General features: G+C 39.0%; 1 protein-coding gene across 1 annotated transcript; it reads left to right on the top strand.

Moving 5' to 3' along the window:
* The first annotated feature begins 3,621 nt into the window (after positions 1-3,621).
* Positions 3,622-4,925, top strand: LOC145126901 (uncharacterized). Its single transcript, XM_079062181.1, has 2 exons — positions 3,622-4,345; positions 4,555-4,925. The coding sequence occupies exons 1-2, from the start codon at positions 3,622-3,624 to the stop codon at positions 4,923-4,925; spliced, it is 1,095 nt and encodes a 364-aa protein (XP_078918307.1).
* Positions 4,926-17,609: the final 12,684 nt, after the last annotated feature.

Raw genomic sequence — 17,609 nt, 5'->3', positions numbered from 1 at the left:
AGTTGCTTTTGCTGTGGGGATTGGCGCTGGGAGGCCTTTCCAGTATCGGGACTTCAATAATACGAAGCCCACGGTGTTTGACAGGGTTCAGGATCTGATCATTGCCATAAGGTGGTTGTCAGATGTTGAATGATGTTTATTTACTTGCTCTTTCCCAACTGACCGGAAAGTCAAGTGCGCTCTAAACCTTCTTCGGTCTAGAGCGAAGGATTGGTGGAGACTGGTTGCTAGTTCATACACCCCAGAGCAGCGAGATGTAGTATCATGGGAGCAGTTCTCTGAGATGTTCCGCTCGATATATATTCCATTGGTGGAGCGGGGAAAGCTGGCCCAAAAGTATTTAGATCTAAGATAGGGGACCGAGTTGGTGATGGAGATCACCAAGATGTTTACATAGAGAGCTGTGTTTTGCCATGAGTTTGGCGCTTCTGAGCGAACTCAGATGACCCGGTACTTGATCATGCTCAAGATGGATATCCATCAGTTTGTCTCCTCAGCGCTATACACCTTGATTTTCACAAGGCCTCAAGGCGGCATGAGATTGAGATGGAGCTCCAGACAAGGGAGCAGAGGCAGGCCCCTGTGCAGTCGCATCCAGCAGTGAAACGACTTAAGGCCGCTAATGTGATATTTAGGAGTGAAAGGGGCCGCACTGGTGGTAAGTGCAGCAAGGTTCATGAGGGTACTTGTCGATTTACTTTTGGATGCCACAAATGTGGCAAGGAGGGGCACTATATGATGGATTGCCACCAGTCGGCCCCAATTCTGAGTACCAGGATTTGCTAACACTATGATCACGTTGGCCATGTAAAGGTCTACTATCCATTGCTCGTCGCTAAGTTGGTGCAGGCCCTGACACCATCCACTCTGAGGATCACCGATGGGTGCCACGGGAGGGCGGATCCCTTGAGGGCTCGAGGCCGTGCTTTTCAGCTCACTACCGAGGAGGCCAGAGCAGCACCAGACGTCATGACAGAGGTATGCTTATATGTATGATTATAATAGGTACCTTCCTAGTGAAATCTTTTCCTACTCTTGTGTTATTTAACTCGGGGGTGAGTTGGTCCTTTGTGTCTCGATATTTTAGTCGAGATTTTGGCATGCTCCTTTGCGAGTTGGAGTGTCCGTTATGAGTTTCTATCAACATGGGGTTTCTGCATCCAGAGTATATTAGGGTTGTGTACTAGAGATCTTTGGGGTGCCTTATCCGATTAATCTAATCCCTACCCTCATGGGGGATGCATGCGTGATAGTGGGGATGGATTGGCTGAGCAGGTTTGGTGATGTTAAGTGCAATTTGTGCACCTTTTTGCACACCTTTTAGTCCCTTTTTATACATCTATTTAGCATAATTGTTCTTCCTTTTTCTTGCATTTCATCATATTCATGTTAGTCTCTAGAACAACCTTATTTGCACACTTTCATGTCTTTTTCAGGTAAACCGGAGGTTGGGACGCGCTTTGGGAGGTGCCGGGAAGCGTTGGTGAAGATTTCGGGATGATCGGGCGAAGAGCGGAAAAGTTGAAAAAATGAAGTTTGGAATTGGAGTCAGAGGGGTAGACGGGGTGTGTTGGATTTACACTACAAAAGGAGCACGGGCCGTGTTGACCAGAAAAAGGGGTTGTTGACTACACTGAGCACGACCCGTGTCAGTTTATTTTATTTTGACACGGGTCATGTTGACCCAAGTGAGCATTGTACTTTGGAATGAAAAGTCGAGGATTGCTTGCCATTTCCCACTCAACACGACCCGTGTTGATTTGTTCTATTTTTACACGGGCCGTGTTCGACCCAAAAACCAACTTTTGGCAGTTTTTCCTATTTTTCATATCACGAGAATTGGGTCATTTTTACACACACACAACATATCAGAGCATTATTGGAGAGGGAATTTCGAAGGTTTTTACAAGGATTTGATCGTTTAGCATTTGGAAACATTATTTCTCTTATTTGTAAGTTGTAATTGCACATCATTTCCATCTTTACAACTTGAGCATTTGGAAACATTATTTCTCTTATTGGTAAGTTGTAATTTCACATCATTTCCATCTTTACAACTTGTCATTTTGTTCTAGCCATGTGTGGCTAGAACCCTAGTTTCTCCAACTTCATGTTTTGACTTCTTGGTTGTGATTTCAATCATATGACTTGATGTTTGCTTTTAATTTCTATCTAGTGAAATTGATTTTGCTTCAATCGAATGTTTGATTCTAATTGTGATTCTTATTGGCCATTTGAATTAGGGTTAGGTCATTCAAGTTATTCATTTTGCAAAATCTGTAATTGTTTTGTGAATTGGACTAAGTAACAAGCATTAAATTGATTTCCATTGAATGGATTTAGTGTAAATCTTTTCACACACTTTTACACTCCCGAGCTTGTGAGGAGTATTGGGTGTTGTTGGGAACATTCACATAAAGCTTAATGCAATCTTTTAATCTAATTCTACGAGCTTGTTTAGATTAGGTTAGTAAGGTTAGGGTTAATCAAAGATCTTGTTTTGGTTAATTAATGTGGTGAATGGGAAGTGTTAGAGCTTGTTAACACTTTCAAGTACCAGCTTAGATAGAATTGAGCAAGTGTCATGTTATTTTGGAATTGCATTTCCAAGTTGTCATACATAGAGTTTGAATCTTTACAATTTCTGAATTTAATCCATCCATTTAGTCAATTACTTTTGTCTTTAATTAGTTGTTCTAATCATTGCATTAAAAACCCCCCTCTTTACTGTTGGTGACCAAAATACCTTGCGCAGAGGTATAGACCGATTGTCCCGTGTCTCTGTCGATCGACCCTACTTGACTTGTACTACCTTTTAGTGCAATATTGTAGTGTTCTTTTGGAGTATATCGTACCCCTTTATTTGTTGGGTTTGACACACATAACAAATTGGCGCTGTTGCCGGGGACACGGTCTTACTAATTGTTTATGCCTAGATCTTTCCGTACAGGTACACCATTGCCAATTGATTCGGAGATAGAGAAGACTGCAAAGAAGTTAAGGAAGCAAGCTAAGCTTCGTAAGAAGCAACCGGGCTCCAGGACTTCTTCATCATCTAACCCTCCAGTCATCAACATTTTCGAGGACATACCCCTCTCAAGTGTATCCGCATCCGAAACAGAAAGCCTATCACTCTCATCTCAACCAACCTCACCCAAAATCACCACTCCACCCTCTTCACCTACTTATAACATTCCAAATACTACTCCTACATAAACTTCAACCACTACTCATACCATGGGAGATAACCATGGAGGGAATCCACCTCCAAATCCACCACCCGAGCAAACCCTTCGTCAATGGTTGAGACAAGAAGTTACACGCAACCTCTTTGTATCACATATCCGGCAGCTACAAATCTTGAACTTAAATCCGGACTCATCCACCTACTCCCTACCTTTAGAGGATTGGAAAATGAAGATCCACATAAGTTTCTGACAGAATTTCATGTTGTGTGTGGGTATGAAGCCACACAATGTCACGGAGGATCAAATCAAGCTTAGGGCATCCCCCTTCGCGGTGCAAGACGCAGCAAAAGACTGGCTCTATGACCTCCCACCCGGGACGGTGACTACTTGGGTAGATCTTGCATGACTCTTTTTGGACAAATACTTCCCAAAGATGAAAGCTTCAGCTCTACGGAGGAAAATCATTGGAATCAAACATCATAAAAGAGAAGCCTTTCACACGTATTGGGAGAGATTCAAGAAACTTTGTGCCCGATGTCCAAAGCATGGAATCACCGAATACCAGCTCCTCCAATACTTCATTGAAGGAATGAATCCAATGGAAAGAAGGCTTCTCAATGCCTCCAGTGGCGGATCTTTACCCGACAAGACTCCCACCGAAATCCACAACTTAATCAAGAACATGGCTGAAGATTTTAAGCATTCAAGTCATGATGAAGAATGGTACACGGATGCACCCCGAGGTGTAAAGGAATTTCGGACTCCTCAAATTGAAGCTCACTTGTCCGAGCTTACAAAAGTGGTTATGATGCTAGCTAAAGATAAAGGTGCGCAACCCACACCCCGCCTTTGCGGTATTTGCACTCAAGTGGGGCATCCATCCGACATGTGCCCTCAACTTCAAGATGAGGATTATGCAGAAGAAAATGCTTTAGGAGGGTATTCCGGGTCAAACCAAAGGGGATTTGAGCAGCCACGGTTTGACCAACGATGGAACAGCAATCAAGGTTGGGGAGGAAATCAACATGGAAGTTATCAACCCAGTCAACCACATCAATACCAACAAAGACCACCATTTCCTCAAAATCAACAAAGGCCACCGTTTAAACCTCAAAATTTTCAGCCAAGGCATCCACAACAACCACCTCCACAAACAGGTTCATCAAGCATGTCATTAGATGATATTGTAAAAAGCCTTGCCACTAGCACTCAAAGCTTCCAACAAGAACCAAGGCAAGCATAAAAAGCTTGGAGCAACAAGTATCATAACTTTCTCAATCCATAACCAAAATAGAATCACAAGGAAAGCTACCATCCCAAACCGAGAATAACCCGAAACATAATGCATGTGCCATTACTTTGATAGGAAGAAAAATCTATGAAGGCCCAAGGATTCCGGATGAAGAAGAGGAAGAAAAGGAGATTGAAGTGGAGGAAGAGGTCAAAGAAAATGAAAAGAATGATACTTCAAAGCCAAAAAATCCAAATGACATCAAAGCAAAAATCACACCGTCCCCATTTCCTTCAAGGCTAACAAGCACAAAGAGAGAACGGGAAGATGACGAGATCATGGCAATGTTCCGAAAGGTTGAAATCAACATCCCTCTTTTAGATGCTATTACACAGATTCCTAGATATGCTAAGTTCCTTAAGGAACTTTGCACATCTAAGAAAAAGCTTAAAGGAAATCAAACTGTGAAAGTTGGGGAAAACGTTTCAGCCGTGTTACAAAAATGACTACCTAAAAAATGCAAGGACCCGGGTGTATTAACGATTCCTTGTAAAATGGGTAACCTTTTTGTGCCACGTGCCATGCTAGACCTTGGGGCATCAATTAATCTCTTAACTTATTCAAGCTATAAAACAATGGGAATTGGACCTTTATCAAAAAAAGGAGTCATCATTCTACTTGCCGACCGGTCTTTGGTACACCCAAAAGGTGTATTGTAGGACGTGTTAGTGCAAGTCAATGAACCTGTATTTCCCGCTGATTTTTATGTTTTGGATATGGGTGATGACAACACCCCACAATCAAGCTCCATCTTTGGGGAGACCTTTCATGAGTACCGCAAAAGCAAAAATAGATGTAGCAAATGGTACTTTGTCTATGGAGTTCGATGGTGAGGTGATCCACTTTAATATCTTTGAAGCTATGCATTATCCTAGTTATATTCATTCGTTAAACTTCATAGATGTTATTGATTCATGTACTAACGATTGTTTTGAGTTGTCAAGCCAAGATGTGCTAACCACCATCTTCATCAAGCATTTTGATGATACAGGGATCAAGAATCTGGCTGATAAGAACACTTTGGAGGATGAATAAATTGAAGCAATCAACTCCTTGGAAAAAGCACAACCTATGAGAGTTACCCCCCCCCCCCCACCCGCATGAAGCTCAAAAATTCTGATTCGAAACTCCTTCCATCCATAGTACAACCACCGAGTCTTGACTTGAAGACTCTTCCTGACCATCTTAAGTATGTCTATCTTGGAGAGGAAGAGACATTACCGGTGATAATTTCAACCAAGCTAGCAAAAGAAGAAGAAAAAGAGTTGGTTGGAATTTTGAAAAAGTACAAGGAGGCTATTGGTTGGACCATTGCAGACATAAAGGGGTTGATTCCATCATTATGCATGCATAAAATATTGATGGAAGAGGACTTTAAGCCAACCCGCGAAGCCCAAAGGAGATTGAATCCACCTATGATGGAGGTGGTGAAAAAGGAGATCATGAAGATCTTGAATGCAGGTGTAATCTATCCCATTTTTTATAGTAAATGGGTAAGTCCCGTGCAAGTTGTCCCGAAAAAAGTCGGAGTCACAATTGTTACTCCGAAGGGGATTTGGTACCCACCTGTGTGCAAAATGGGTGGAGGGTTTGTATTGATTATAGGAAGTTGAATGCTTCCACCCGCAAAGACCATTTCCCTTTGCCATTCATCGATCAAATGCTGGAAAGATTAGTCGGGAAATCGCACTATTGTTGCCTTGATGGTTTTTCTGGGTTTCATCAAATTCTGGTTGCCCCGAAAGACCAAGAGAAAACCACATTCACATGCCCTTTTGGCACCTTTGCGTATAGACGCATGCCCTTCGGCTAGTGCAATGCACCCACGACTTTCCAAAGATGTATGGTGAGCATATTTTCAGAATATGTTGAAAATATCATAGAGGTTTTCATGGACGATTTTACTGTTTATGGAAATTCATTTGATGAATGTTTGCAAAATCTCACCAAAATCTTACAAAGGTTCATTGACACAAACCTAGTCCTTAATTATGAAAAATGTCATTTTATGGTTGACAAGGGCTTGATACTTGGACATGTGGGGTCACAAAAAGGTTTAGAAGTTGACAAGGCAAAAATCGATGTCATTAAGAGCTTACCATACCCGACAAATGTTCAGGAAGTGCGTTCTTTTCTTGGTCATGCAGGTTTTTATCGGCGGTTCATCAAAGACTTTTTCAAAATCACATTGCCGATGTGTCAAATTCTACAAAAGGAGGCTGATTTCGAGTTTGGTGATGCATGTAAAAGTGCATTTGATCATTTGAAGGACTTGTTGACATCTGCCCCCATCATTCAACCGCTAAATTTGGATCTTCCATTCGAGATCATGTACGATGCTAGCAATACCGCGGTTGGGGCGGTTTTGGGACAAAAGGTGGACCAAGCTCATCACGTCATCTACTATGCATCCAAGACCCTTGATAGTGCACAAAGCAACTATACCACAACAGAGAAAGAGTTGCTTGCTATTGTCTTCGCATTAGAGAAATTCCGATAGTACCTCCTTGGAACCAAAGTGATCATATATTCGGACCATGCAGCTATAAAGCATTTACTTACCAAGAAAGATTCGAAGCCGAGGTTAATACGGTGGATGTTGGTTTTGCAAGAGTTCGATATGGAGATCAAGGACAAAAGTGGGAAGGAGAATTTAGTTGCGGATCATCTAAGCCGCATTGTATCACCCGAAGATGGTATACCAATCCGTGACACATTTCCAGACGAGCACTTATTCGTAGCCAAAGAAGCACCATGGTACGCAGATATCGTCAACTACTTGGTCACGAATCAACTTCCCCCGGATTCCACACATTGGCAAAAGGATAAAATCAAGAAGGAGGCCAAGCGATATGTATGGGATGAGCCTTACCTTTGGAAGTATTGTGCAGACCAAATGATCTGAAGGTGTGTTGAGCAAAAAGATGTACAATCCATCCATAACTTTTGTCATTAATATGCTTGTGGAGGTCATTTTGGACCCTAAAGGACAGCTAGAAAAGTCTTAGATAGCGAATGCTAGTGGCCTACCATTTTTCACGATTCTTATGTGTTATGTGCACATGTGCCAAAGATCCAGGTCCTTAAGCTCTAGGAATCAAATCCCCTTACCACCATTTTAGTATGTAAGATCTTTGATGTATGGGGTATTGACTTTATCGGACCATTTCCGCCCTCTTTTGGTTGTTCATATATCTTTTTGGCGGTGGACTATATGTCCAAATGGGTGAAGGCCAAATCCACCGTACTAATGATTCCAAAGTTGTGGTGGATTTTCTTAAGGCACATATTTTCTCCGGGTTTGGCACTCCAAAGGCTCTCATAAGTGATCGTGGGACTCTTTTTTGCAACCGGGTGCTTGAAGTTGTTCTGAAGAAGTATGGGGTGACTCATAAAGTCTCAACAACCTATCACCCCCAAACCAATGGGCTAGCAGAGGTCTCAAATAGACAAATCAAAAGCATTTTGGAGAAAACAGTCAATCCAAACCGCAAGGATTGGAGTATAAGTTTGGATGATGCCTTATGGGCATACCACACTCCTTTCAAAACCCCCATTGGTATGTCCCCATACCGGCTAGTGTTTGGAAAACCATTTCGCCTTCCGGTTGAGCTCGAGCACAAAACTTTTTGGGCTGTAAAGAAATTCAACTTGAATGAAGATGAGGCGGGAAACAAAAGGAAGCTAGACATTCAAGAGTTAGAGGAGATCAGAAATGATGCGTATAAAAGTGAAATGATTTACAAAGACATAGCAAATGTGTATCATGAAAAGATGATCTCCCTTAAGACTTTTGCACAAGGACAAAAAGTGCTTCTTTACCACTCGAGGTTCAGGTTTATTTTAGGGGAGTTAAGATCAAGATGGGTTGGTCCTTTCGTGATCACAAAGGTATTCAACCATGGTGCGGTGGAAATCACAAGCCAACAAACCGGAAAAACATTCAAAGTCAATAGTCATAGATTGAAGTCGTTTTACGAAGGATTCGAGGTGAAGAATGATGAGATAGAAGTGGTTGGGAACCCCACATACCAAGACTGAAGCATATCCGGGGGCCACGTCGAGCCAACGACTTAAAACAAGGGCGGCTAACCGGGAGGCAACTCGGGGTATTTTTGTCTTTTTCTTTAAAAACATTTCCATTTCTTTGAAGTTTTTGGTTTTTAACATTCCAAATGAATTTAAACATGTCTTTAAATCTCCAAACGGACCTCGGGATGCAAAACCATTTCGTTTGAAGGAGAGGGGATTTTTGGGTTCAAAAAGTGGGAAGTGGAAAACAGAGCCGTACACGGCCCGTGTTCATTTTTTCCTTATATTGAACACGGGTTGTGTTCGAGTGAGGCAAACATTTTCGGAGTCAGAGACGTACACGACCCGTGTTCATTTTTGCCTTATACCGAACACGGGTCATGTTCAGCCATTCTCAGCAATTCTTTTACCCAACACCACCCGTGTGGATTTACACAAAAAGAACACGGGCCGTGTTCGTGCAGCAGATAATATGCATTTTAAGTTTTAAAATCAGGGTTTTCACCTCATTTACCCTCAAACACTTCCCAAAACAGCCTCTCTCTCCCAAGAAACCCCCAAGGTCCGATTTTATTCAAAAATCCCTTTATTCTTCACGATTTTGCATTATCTCTTCAAAAAGGTTTGATTTTCATCTTCTACACTTCATCTCCTACATCTCACACGCCATTTTCTTTCACTTTCATGGTGGATTTGGTGGTTTTGACAAACCCTAGGTCCGAAAATTACTAAGGATTTTGGTGTTTTTTGTGCTTAAATCTTTATGCAGGCAAGCTTGCGAAAGTTGAAGAGCAATTTCTCAACAACAACAACGCATATCCACCAACGATTCGGTACAATATTTCTAATTCTTCACTTGTGGATTTTGTGTTCTTAAGGTCAAATTGCATGTATTTTTGGTCATTTTGGACTTGACAATCACTTGGAAATCGTTCAAAACTAAGTTTCTGCGAATTTTTGGTGGCCAAACTCGAGTTGACTGGACCCGTCAATAGTTGACTTTTTGACCGGTTGACTTTTTGCCCTAAAAATTTAGCATGTGGAAGGCGAGCATTCTAAACGGACTAGGCACACTAAGTCGTCGGACCGTCGTCATAGGTCCCCATCACCACCACCTAGGTCCCTACCTCCACCCAATCCGGCACATGGTGGTGTGGTTTCTTTCGGCCTAATTCAAGTTACTAAACTTAGGTCCCTTCTCCAGGGAACTCATACCATTCAGAAATTTACGCATGTGTCATCTCTCCGTGAGTTGCACATCTATAATCAAGTCCACACCTTGTTCCGGAACATTGGATGTCAAGGGTTGTTACTGTTGGGTTATGAGCATTCTAACACTCCTAAGTATACATGCAACCCTAAATACCTTGGATCTATGTTTTCTCTATTATACATATAATTATGAACATCCAAGGTATTATCCTAATCTAGCATACAAAATAATAAATATAACAAGATAGAATACATACCTCTTTGATGTAGAATGTCTTCATGAAGCTTGAGTGCCTAGTGCCCCAAGTGTGACACCTCAAATGGTTCACACAACACCAAATACACTTGGAATAACTTGAGAGAAACTTGAACACTCCTTGAAATCGTCTAGCCCTCACACTCACACATTAGTGCACGATTTCTTGAGCCATGAGATTCTTTTATATGGTGGCTATTAGGGTTACACCATGTAACTCATAACTTTACCCATTCCTTATGCTCCATGGATTTTAACCTCCATGGAGTATCCATGGGTCACCCCATGGACTTAGTCCAACATAAGGAATCTTGGATCACAAGCCCACATATAAAAGAATGAATGATTTACACAATCAACCCATATATTTAATTAGTCTCCTTTTGATCACTTAATTAATTCCAAATTAATTCTTGATCAATACTAATTAAATAACCTTATTAATATATTATAACTTATAATATATTAACCAACCTTAAGTGTTATTTCTCTCATTATAGTCTATCCAAATGCATGATGCCATGCAACCCAAATGGACCATGCCGGGTCGGGTCAAGTCTTACCAATTATAGTTATGGACTTAGACATTAATCCAACAGTCTCCCACTTGGATAAGTCTAAAACTATTATTGCGTATGACTTCAGGAACCGATCAGCAATCGTAGCTCTCAAAAGCTTCTGTCGAACTCTGACCTTTGTCAATGACTTGTCCATTAGATAAGGGATCATATATTCCTCCATTCTAGATATCATATGGACTGAGACATGGATTATAAATCATTCTCTCTGTCCATTTGTTGTTTCCCGATTTCCGATTCATGATGACTGACTGATTGAACAAATCAAATCAGTCCTGGCTTGGCCAAGCACTCACATGTATCATCTTTAAATCATCGAGGGGCCCACAGATATCGCTTTTATCCCGAAGGTAAAAGGAATGGATAAACTTCGACTCATATGGCTTGTTCTACTACTTGTTGAATCATACACAAAGGCACGTTTTATAACATCGAGTTACCAATGCGTTTTCGTGCAATCAATGTATAACCAACTCATAGTAACAACTCATATCTCTAGGTTTGAAGAATATAAGATATTATCGTCTCATGATCACTCGTGATAAAATCCATGAAGTGATTCAAATGAGCGCGAGTTGAATCCAATACTCAGAACTTATGAGCACTCATGAGTGTTGTAGCACCACTTTGTCCACCAACTTGGACCTCTACAAACCAACCCATGACAGTCTTGATTCATATCTACTTCCAACATATGACCGACTGTGGATGGTTTGAATAACTTAATCATTCAGGAAGAGCGACTTAGTTATTCTGGAAGTCAAAACATGCAAAGTGAAACACAAGAATAAATGAATCAAATATGGTATCAAACCCTATGAATATAAATAAACACTTTTATTTATCCCATACTGATTACTCATTATTCATTGTTTCGGTTTTATCAACTTTATACTTGAATTTAAAACAATAGTTGTCCCATGCTCCAAGCATGTACACTATGTTTTCTAAACACTAGTCCTGCCATACACCAAGTATGCATACTATGTTTGTCTATGATCTTTACTTTGTAAAATAGATCAATTGAACATCACTCCAATGATCCTCTTTTCACAGTCCCAAATCCTTACTGCAAATGCAAGAATTCCAAATTCATGCCATTTACTGAAATCTGTTAGATTCTAAACTTATATGCATTGATCCTCTTAATGATTATGCACGAAGTCAGAAAGACTTGACAACAATCATTACAGAGCATTCCAAAGGAGATCGGCTCCTTGGAAACATCCTTCTTTCATTAAGTTTCCTAATCTTACACAGATTGAATAATTTCTAACTTTGAAACATTTCCATATTCCATTTTGACTATCACTTCTGAACAAGAGTTGCCTCCTTACAGATTATGTCAATATGGTCCTTCCAGAATTAACATTATACGTCCAACTGTCCTTGAGCAACCAATCTTTGGTAAACCTTAGATTGTCCTCGACAATTGCTTAATCATTTTAGTCATATCCAATTCTAGACCTTTTCCCTTCATAATGCCCCAGGCATTTGGAAAATTTTAGAAAGGATGAATATAGCACATGTAATCGATCCTATATCCGAAGCATATGGGACACGATTCATGATGTCTCACATAAAGACTAAACCAGTCTTTTGCTATAATATTTCCATTTCAATTTGCCAAGTTCTCAAAATTCAGATTATGAAAAGGGATGTCGTAATCATAATCGAATTTTAGAACGCAAATAATGGACCCATATATAGAATTTCCTTATGTTGAGCCATTCCAACATGAAATTCATATATATATCCTTGATTAAATACGATTAAAATCTCAATCTAAGCTTTTAGAATTGAAATGAAGTATAATTTCATCTCCTTTAATTATAGCAAAACAACTTTTTCAACCCCTGCAACCTCACGAATTGAAACTTTTGTTTTCTATAATTAACATTGCTAACTTGCAACCTTTGTCATAATTATCATGCTCCCACTAACATGATGATTATTAGCATAACACTTATGCTCCCACTAGTTTTGACATGTACTCAGAAATCAGCTGACTTTCTTACCAAAGTTCAGATTTCTGATACTAGATTGTTTTGATAAAACTTTATCAAAATCATACACCTCTCTTAGATAGCTCACATGTGTGTCTAAACAATTTTAGAACTATGAAAAGGGATGTCGTAATCATAGTCTCAATTGTTTAGACCTTTTCCACTTCTCACAAGTCCATGTTAGTGTGCCGGTAAACCACACACGCTCCACTAACGACTTTGAGAATGCAAATATCACAATTGCTATCTAGCTAAAATCTACTTAGTGAAAGTGTTTCCTCACCATCATTTTCATGAATCGGAGAGAAACCATATGACACTTAGATTTAATAGTGTATGTGTTCTTATCCATGTGGATTTGTCAAAACCATAATCACAAGACAAGGTTAGTGACAAATCCAAACTCATATTGATTAAACTTGTGCAATCTTAAATTCTTGCCATTTGGCAGCTCAGGTGCCTGCCATTGCTTCCAAGTAGTTTTGCAACCAATTGAGAACTCTCAGAACTCCTATGCAAAGCCAACTTGAATAGGCACAAAAATTTCAACACGATAGGTTATAAACCTCAAGTCGTGTGCTAGTGAAGGACTTTAGGTTTTATTCTTGATTAAGTCTTGAAACTTTCAAGAGCTTTAAGACTCTCACTGTCCTCTTGACATATAAGACTCCCTTGTCAAATATTCAAGAGATAGTGCGGATTCTTTATCAAGACTAACACTTTACACAATTGGCCTAAGTTGGTCTCTGTTTTATCCAAAACATCACAACTTACCAATTTCAAATGTACAAGAGTAGATAACCTTTTACTCTTACATTTGACTAGTGTTAACAAACCCTCTTTAAGATATGTCACTCAAGTTACAATCTTGGAGTATGACTCTAAGAATTGTTTTGGAACGAAGTATGACTCATCTTTTTGATTTAACCATTTCAACAATTCATGACTCCTCTTCTTAGTCATAAGAATGCACTAAGATGACTTTAGAGGACCAATTGTGATATGGTATCTTAATCATTAAGATGATCATAAACATGATACTAAAGTACTCTCCCATCTTTTTAGATTTGAGAAACTTTTATCTTTCTGCCATTCTTTGATTCTTCTTATTCGTTTTGTCTCACATTGAAACTTCTCCAATGCTACAGACTTATACTTAAACTTATAAGTATAACCATATTTACTGAACTTAAGTAAATCATGACGAATAGTCTTCTTGATCTTTTGTGGTGGACTTGACCAGTGCACAAGAATGTGTACTCGATCCCTTAGTCCTTTCCTTATTCACATAAGGAATTAGTCTTAATTTTCCAAGCTGAAAGTTCTCATTCATCATACTATACAACTTGCATGATTCCAAGTTTCGGTCCAATTGAACCTTGGGTGATGAGAATCTTTCCTTATTTGGTAATATTAGACACTACCACAACCGAAAGAATCAAATCCATTTTTCCAATATTGCTATCAATGGAATCTTATAAGCAACAACTTTTCACAAATGTCATTGTAAGGATACTTAAAATAAATAAAATCAAAACCTTTTTCTTTTATTTTAAAACTTTGCGGAAAAACTTATCCTTACAATCCATATGAAAACCTTGTTGTTATCTATTCCTAAGCAATATAAATATCATAACTCTTAAGTAATAGCCCAAAATTCTGATCACCGAACCATGCGATTGAAATCCATCTTCGTGATCAGAATCAGCATGTACTTAATAGAGTTAGACAATGGACTTTACCTGAAGTAGAGCCAAACTTATTGACTTTAACATCCTTAGGTAAATTTGGCAGCTTCGTAACCAATGCCCCTTCCTTTTGCAATAGTTACCTATGGACCCTTGATAATGGGACTATCTCAGACTTCGCCTCTCTCTTTACCATTGGGTCAACCGAGTTGACTATGGCCGATCCCTTTCCATTGGGAAGAGAGAGCTTTACTGGATATCCAATGTCATCATTGTCAATGTCCATAGCGTTTTAGGAAGTTGATCTTAGCAAATAGATAAGATCATTAAGGTTCTTGTCTTAGTCTGTTTCATAGGATTCCCAAAAGAACTCACTATGTGACTTAGAAAGTAGTTGAGCCACCAACTTTCTCAAGACTTTGACACCCAACTCTCCCGGCTTGTCAATATGTGACTACATCTCCAAGATGTGATCACACCTAGACCTTGCCTTGCCAATAGGGCTTGAGTCACCTTAAAATTTTTAGGAACTTGTGGGTTAGGGAGAATAATTGGAGGAGGTGAAAGAAGTATGATATCCATGGGACATCATCTTCATTTAGGAAAGCTTGTTTCAAAAGATTTGGGAAGATCATAAATGTCTAGACCAGACATCTTTTTGGGAGATATTCAAGATAGTTGATTTAAAGTCCTTAATATGACACCCAATATGAAATATTAAGGCTAGGACCCAACAAACTATTTTATAACTTAGAAGAGGGATGCCGTAATCCAAGCTATAAAATATTTAAAGGTAGGTGAATGACGATTCACCAATTTCCACCATGAAAAACGAAATAATTTATTAGGTTTTAATTGGATTTGAAAGTCCTAGATCTTTGAGATTCATTGAACTGTTCAAAGGCATGTTTCAATCTCGAGTGTGCCCTTCAGGTTTTGTGACTGGGGATGCCGAGGATCACAAAACAAGGTGTGAATAACCATGCAAATATACTTGGTACCCTTAATATTTACCCCTTAATCAGTGTGCCGGTTAACCACACACGCTCCACCGATACTATGATAAATATTAAGTTACCCTTTGCCTACCTTGTTAAGTCCAGGTTAGTGTGCCGGTTAACCACACACGCTCCACTAACGACTTAAGCAAAGTGCAAAGTGTAATTTCATGGGTTAGCACCAAATTCACATTTTTCCTACGTAACTAAGATTGGGTATTAATAAGAGTTTAGTTACTTAGTATTTATCATTAATACGTTTAATGAAAGGAGAATTATAGTCCTTGTCCTACCCGTTCGGCTAACGACCCTCCACCAGTCAAGGAAGCGATGGGTGAGAGTGGACACCCATTAAACTGCCATTTTATAGGCAGTAACCTTATACCCCCCTTGTAGACCGGCTTCGTGAATGAGGCCTACTAACGGTAAGACTGACTTTACTCTTATACATATATATATAAATATTATTAACTTATAACATTATAAAGTATAAGGGTTGAATTTTAACTTTTAAAATTCTAAGGGCTAACTTGGAATTAAAGTATTCATAAGTGAAAACTTTTCAAATTCCAAAACTTGAGGGCAAGTTTTGAAACTATTCAAAACTAATTAATTCCATAACTTATGAGTTTAAAGTAGTTTTAATTACAAAAAAAAAAACTCTTCAAGTTCCATAACTTGAGGACAAGTTATGGAAGACTTTAAACTAATTAATAAAAAAAATAATTTTTTTTTATTGTAACTTATGAAACTAATTAAGGTTACACTTTTTTTTTAATTTAATGAAGAGACTCTTGAACCTCCATAACTTGAGGACAAGTTATGGAGTCATAAAACCATTTAATTAGAACTAGACTCTTCATTTTGTAACCTTTGCCAACTTTTATGAGTTTTATGATTCTTAAATGTGACTTTTCATATAACTTGAGGACAAGTTACAAAAACACACTTTGGAATCAACTCTTAGATTAAAATGGATTGAAAACAACTATTTCACACAACTTTTCTATTAATCTAAGAACCTCATAAGAACAAGATAATTCAAATCATCAATCTTCAAGAAATTAGCATGAACATACAAACTAATACAAATCTTGAAATTATGACAATTATCTTAGAAATTGGATTAGCATGAACATTACCACATCAAAAACAAGTTTATAAGTCCAAAAACATCTTAGGGTAATGTTCCTAGTCCAATTCCAGCCAAAACAATCGAATATATGCATCCAACTCGATTTTTCAGCTACTTTTGCAAGTATAACAAGAAAACAAGCCTAGTCTCTGATACCATTATTGGGTTATGAGCATTCTAACACTCCTAAGTGTACATGCAACCCTAAATACCTTGGATCTATGTTTTCTCTATTATACATACAATTATGAACATCCAAGGTATTATCCTAATCTAGCATACAAAATAATAAATATAACAAGATAGAATACATACCTCTTTGATGTAGAATGTCTTCATGAAGCTTGAGTGCCTAGTGCCCCAAGTGTGACACCTCAAATGGTTCACACAACACCAAATACACTTGGAATAACTTGAGAGAAACTTGAACACTCCTTGAAATCGTCTAGCCCTCACACTCACACATTAGTGCACGATTTCTTGAGCCATAGGATTCTTTTATATGGTGGCTATTAGGGTTGCACCATGTAACTCATAACTTTACCCATTCCTTATGCTCCATGGATTTTAACCTCCATGGAGTATCCATGGGTCACCCCATGGACTTAGTCCAACATAAGGAATCTTGGATCACAAGCCCACATATATAAGAATGAATGATTTACACAATCAACCCATATATTTAATTAGTCTCCTTTTGATCACTTAATTAATTCCAAATTAATTCTTGATCAATACTAATTAAATAACCTTATTAATATATTAGAACTTATAATATATTAACCAACCTTAAGTGTTATTTCTCTCATTATAGTCTATCCAAATGCATGATGCCATGCAACCCAAATGGACCATGCCGGGTCGGGTCAAGTATTACCAATTATAGTTATGGACTTAGACATTAGTCCAACAATTACAGGTCCATGAGCTCAGTTACAAAGTCCCGACAGCCGAGTTCTTGTCTTCACTCTATTTGGACCACGGTGTCCTATATTTCTGGCTTATGAACCAAGATCATGCCCTGTCCCTAGACCAAATCAATGTCATAGTTAGGGCCCCCACAGATTACACCTTTGGCCCCAATGACCCACTCCTAGGATACATTGATCTTACGTGGTGGACTGACCTTAAGCATCAACACTCTTATGTCTCAAGTTCTGCTAAAGCCTCATCTCTCATCCACCCTGTGATGAAAGTGGCTCATAGGATTATTGCTTCGCTTGTC

The sequence above is a fragment of the Lactuca virosa genome, chromosome 7, assembly GCF_052849685.1.
Source record: "Lactuca virosa cultivar CGN04683 chromosome 7, Lactuca_virosa_CGN04683_v6, whole genome shotgun sequence".
NCBI lineage: Eukaryota > Viridiplantae > Streptophyta > Magnoliopsida > Asterales > Asteraceae > Lactuca > Lactuca virosa.
The sequence above is the reverse complement of the archived record's forward strand: the minus strand, read 5'-3'. Positions and strand labels throughout refer to the sequence as shown.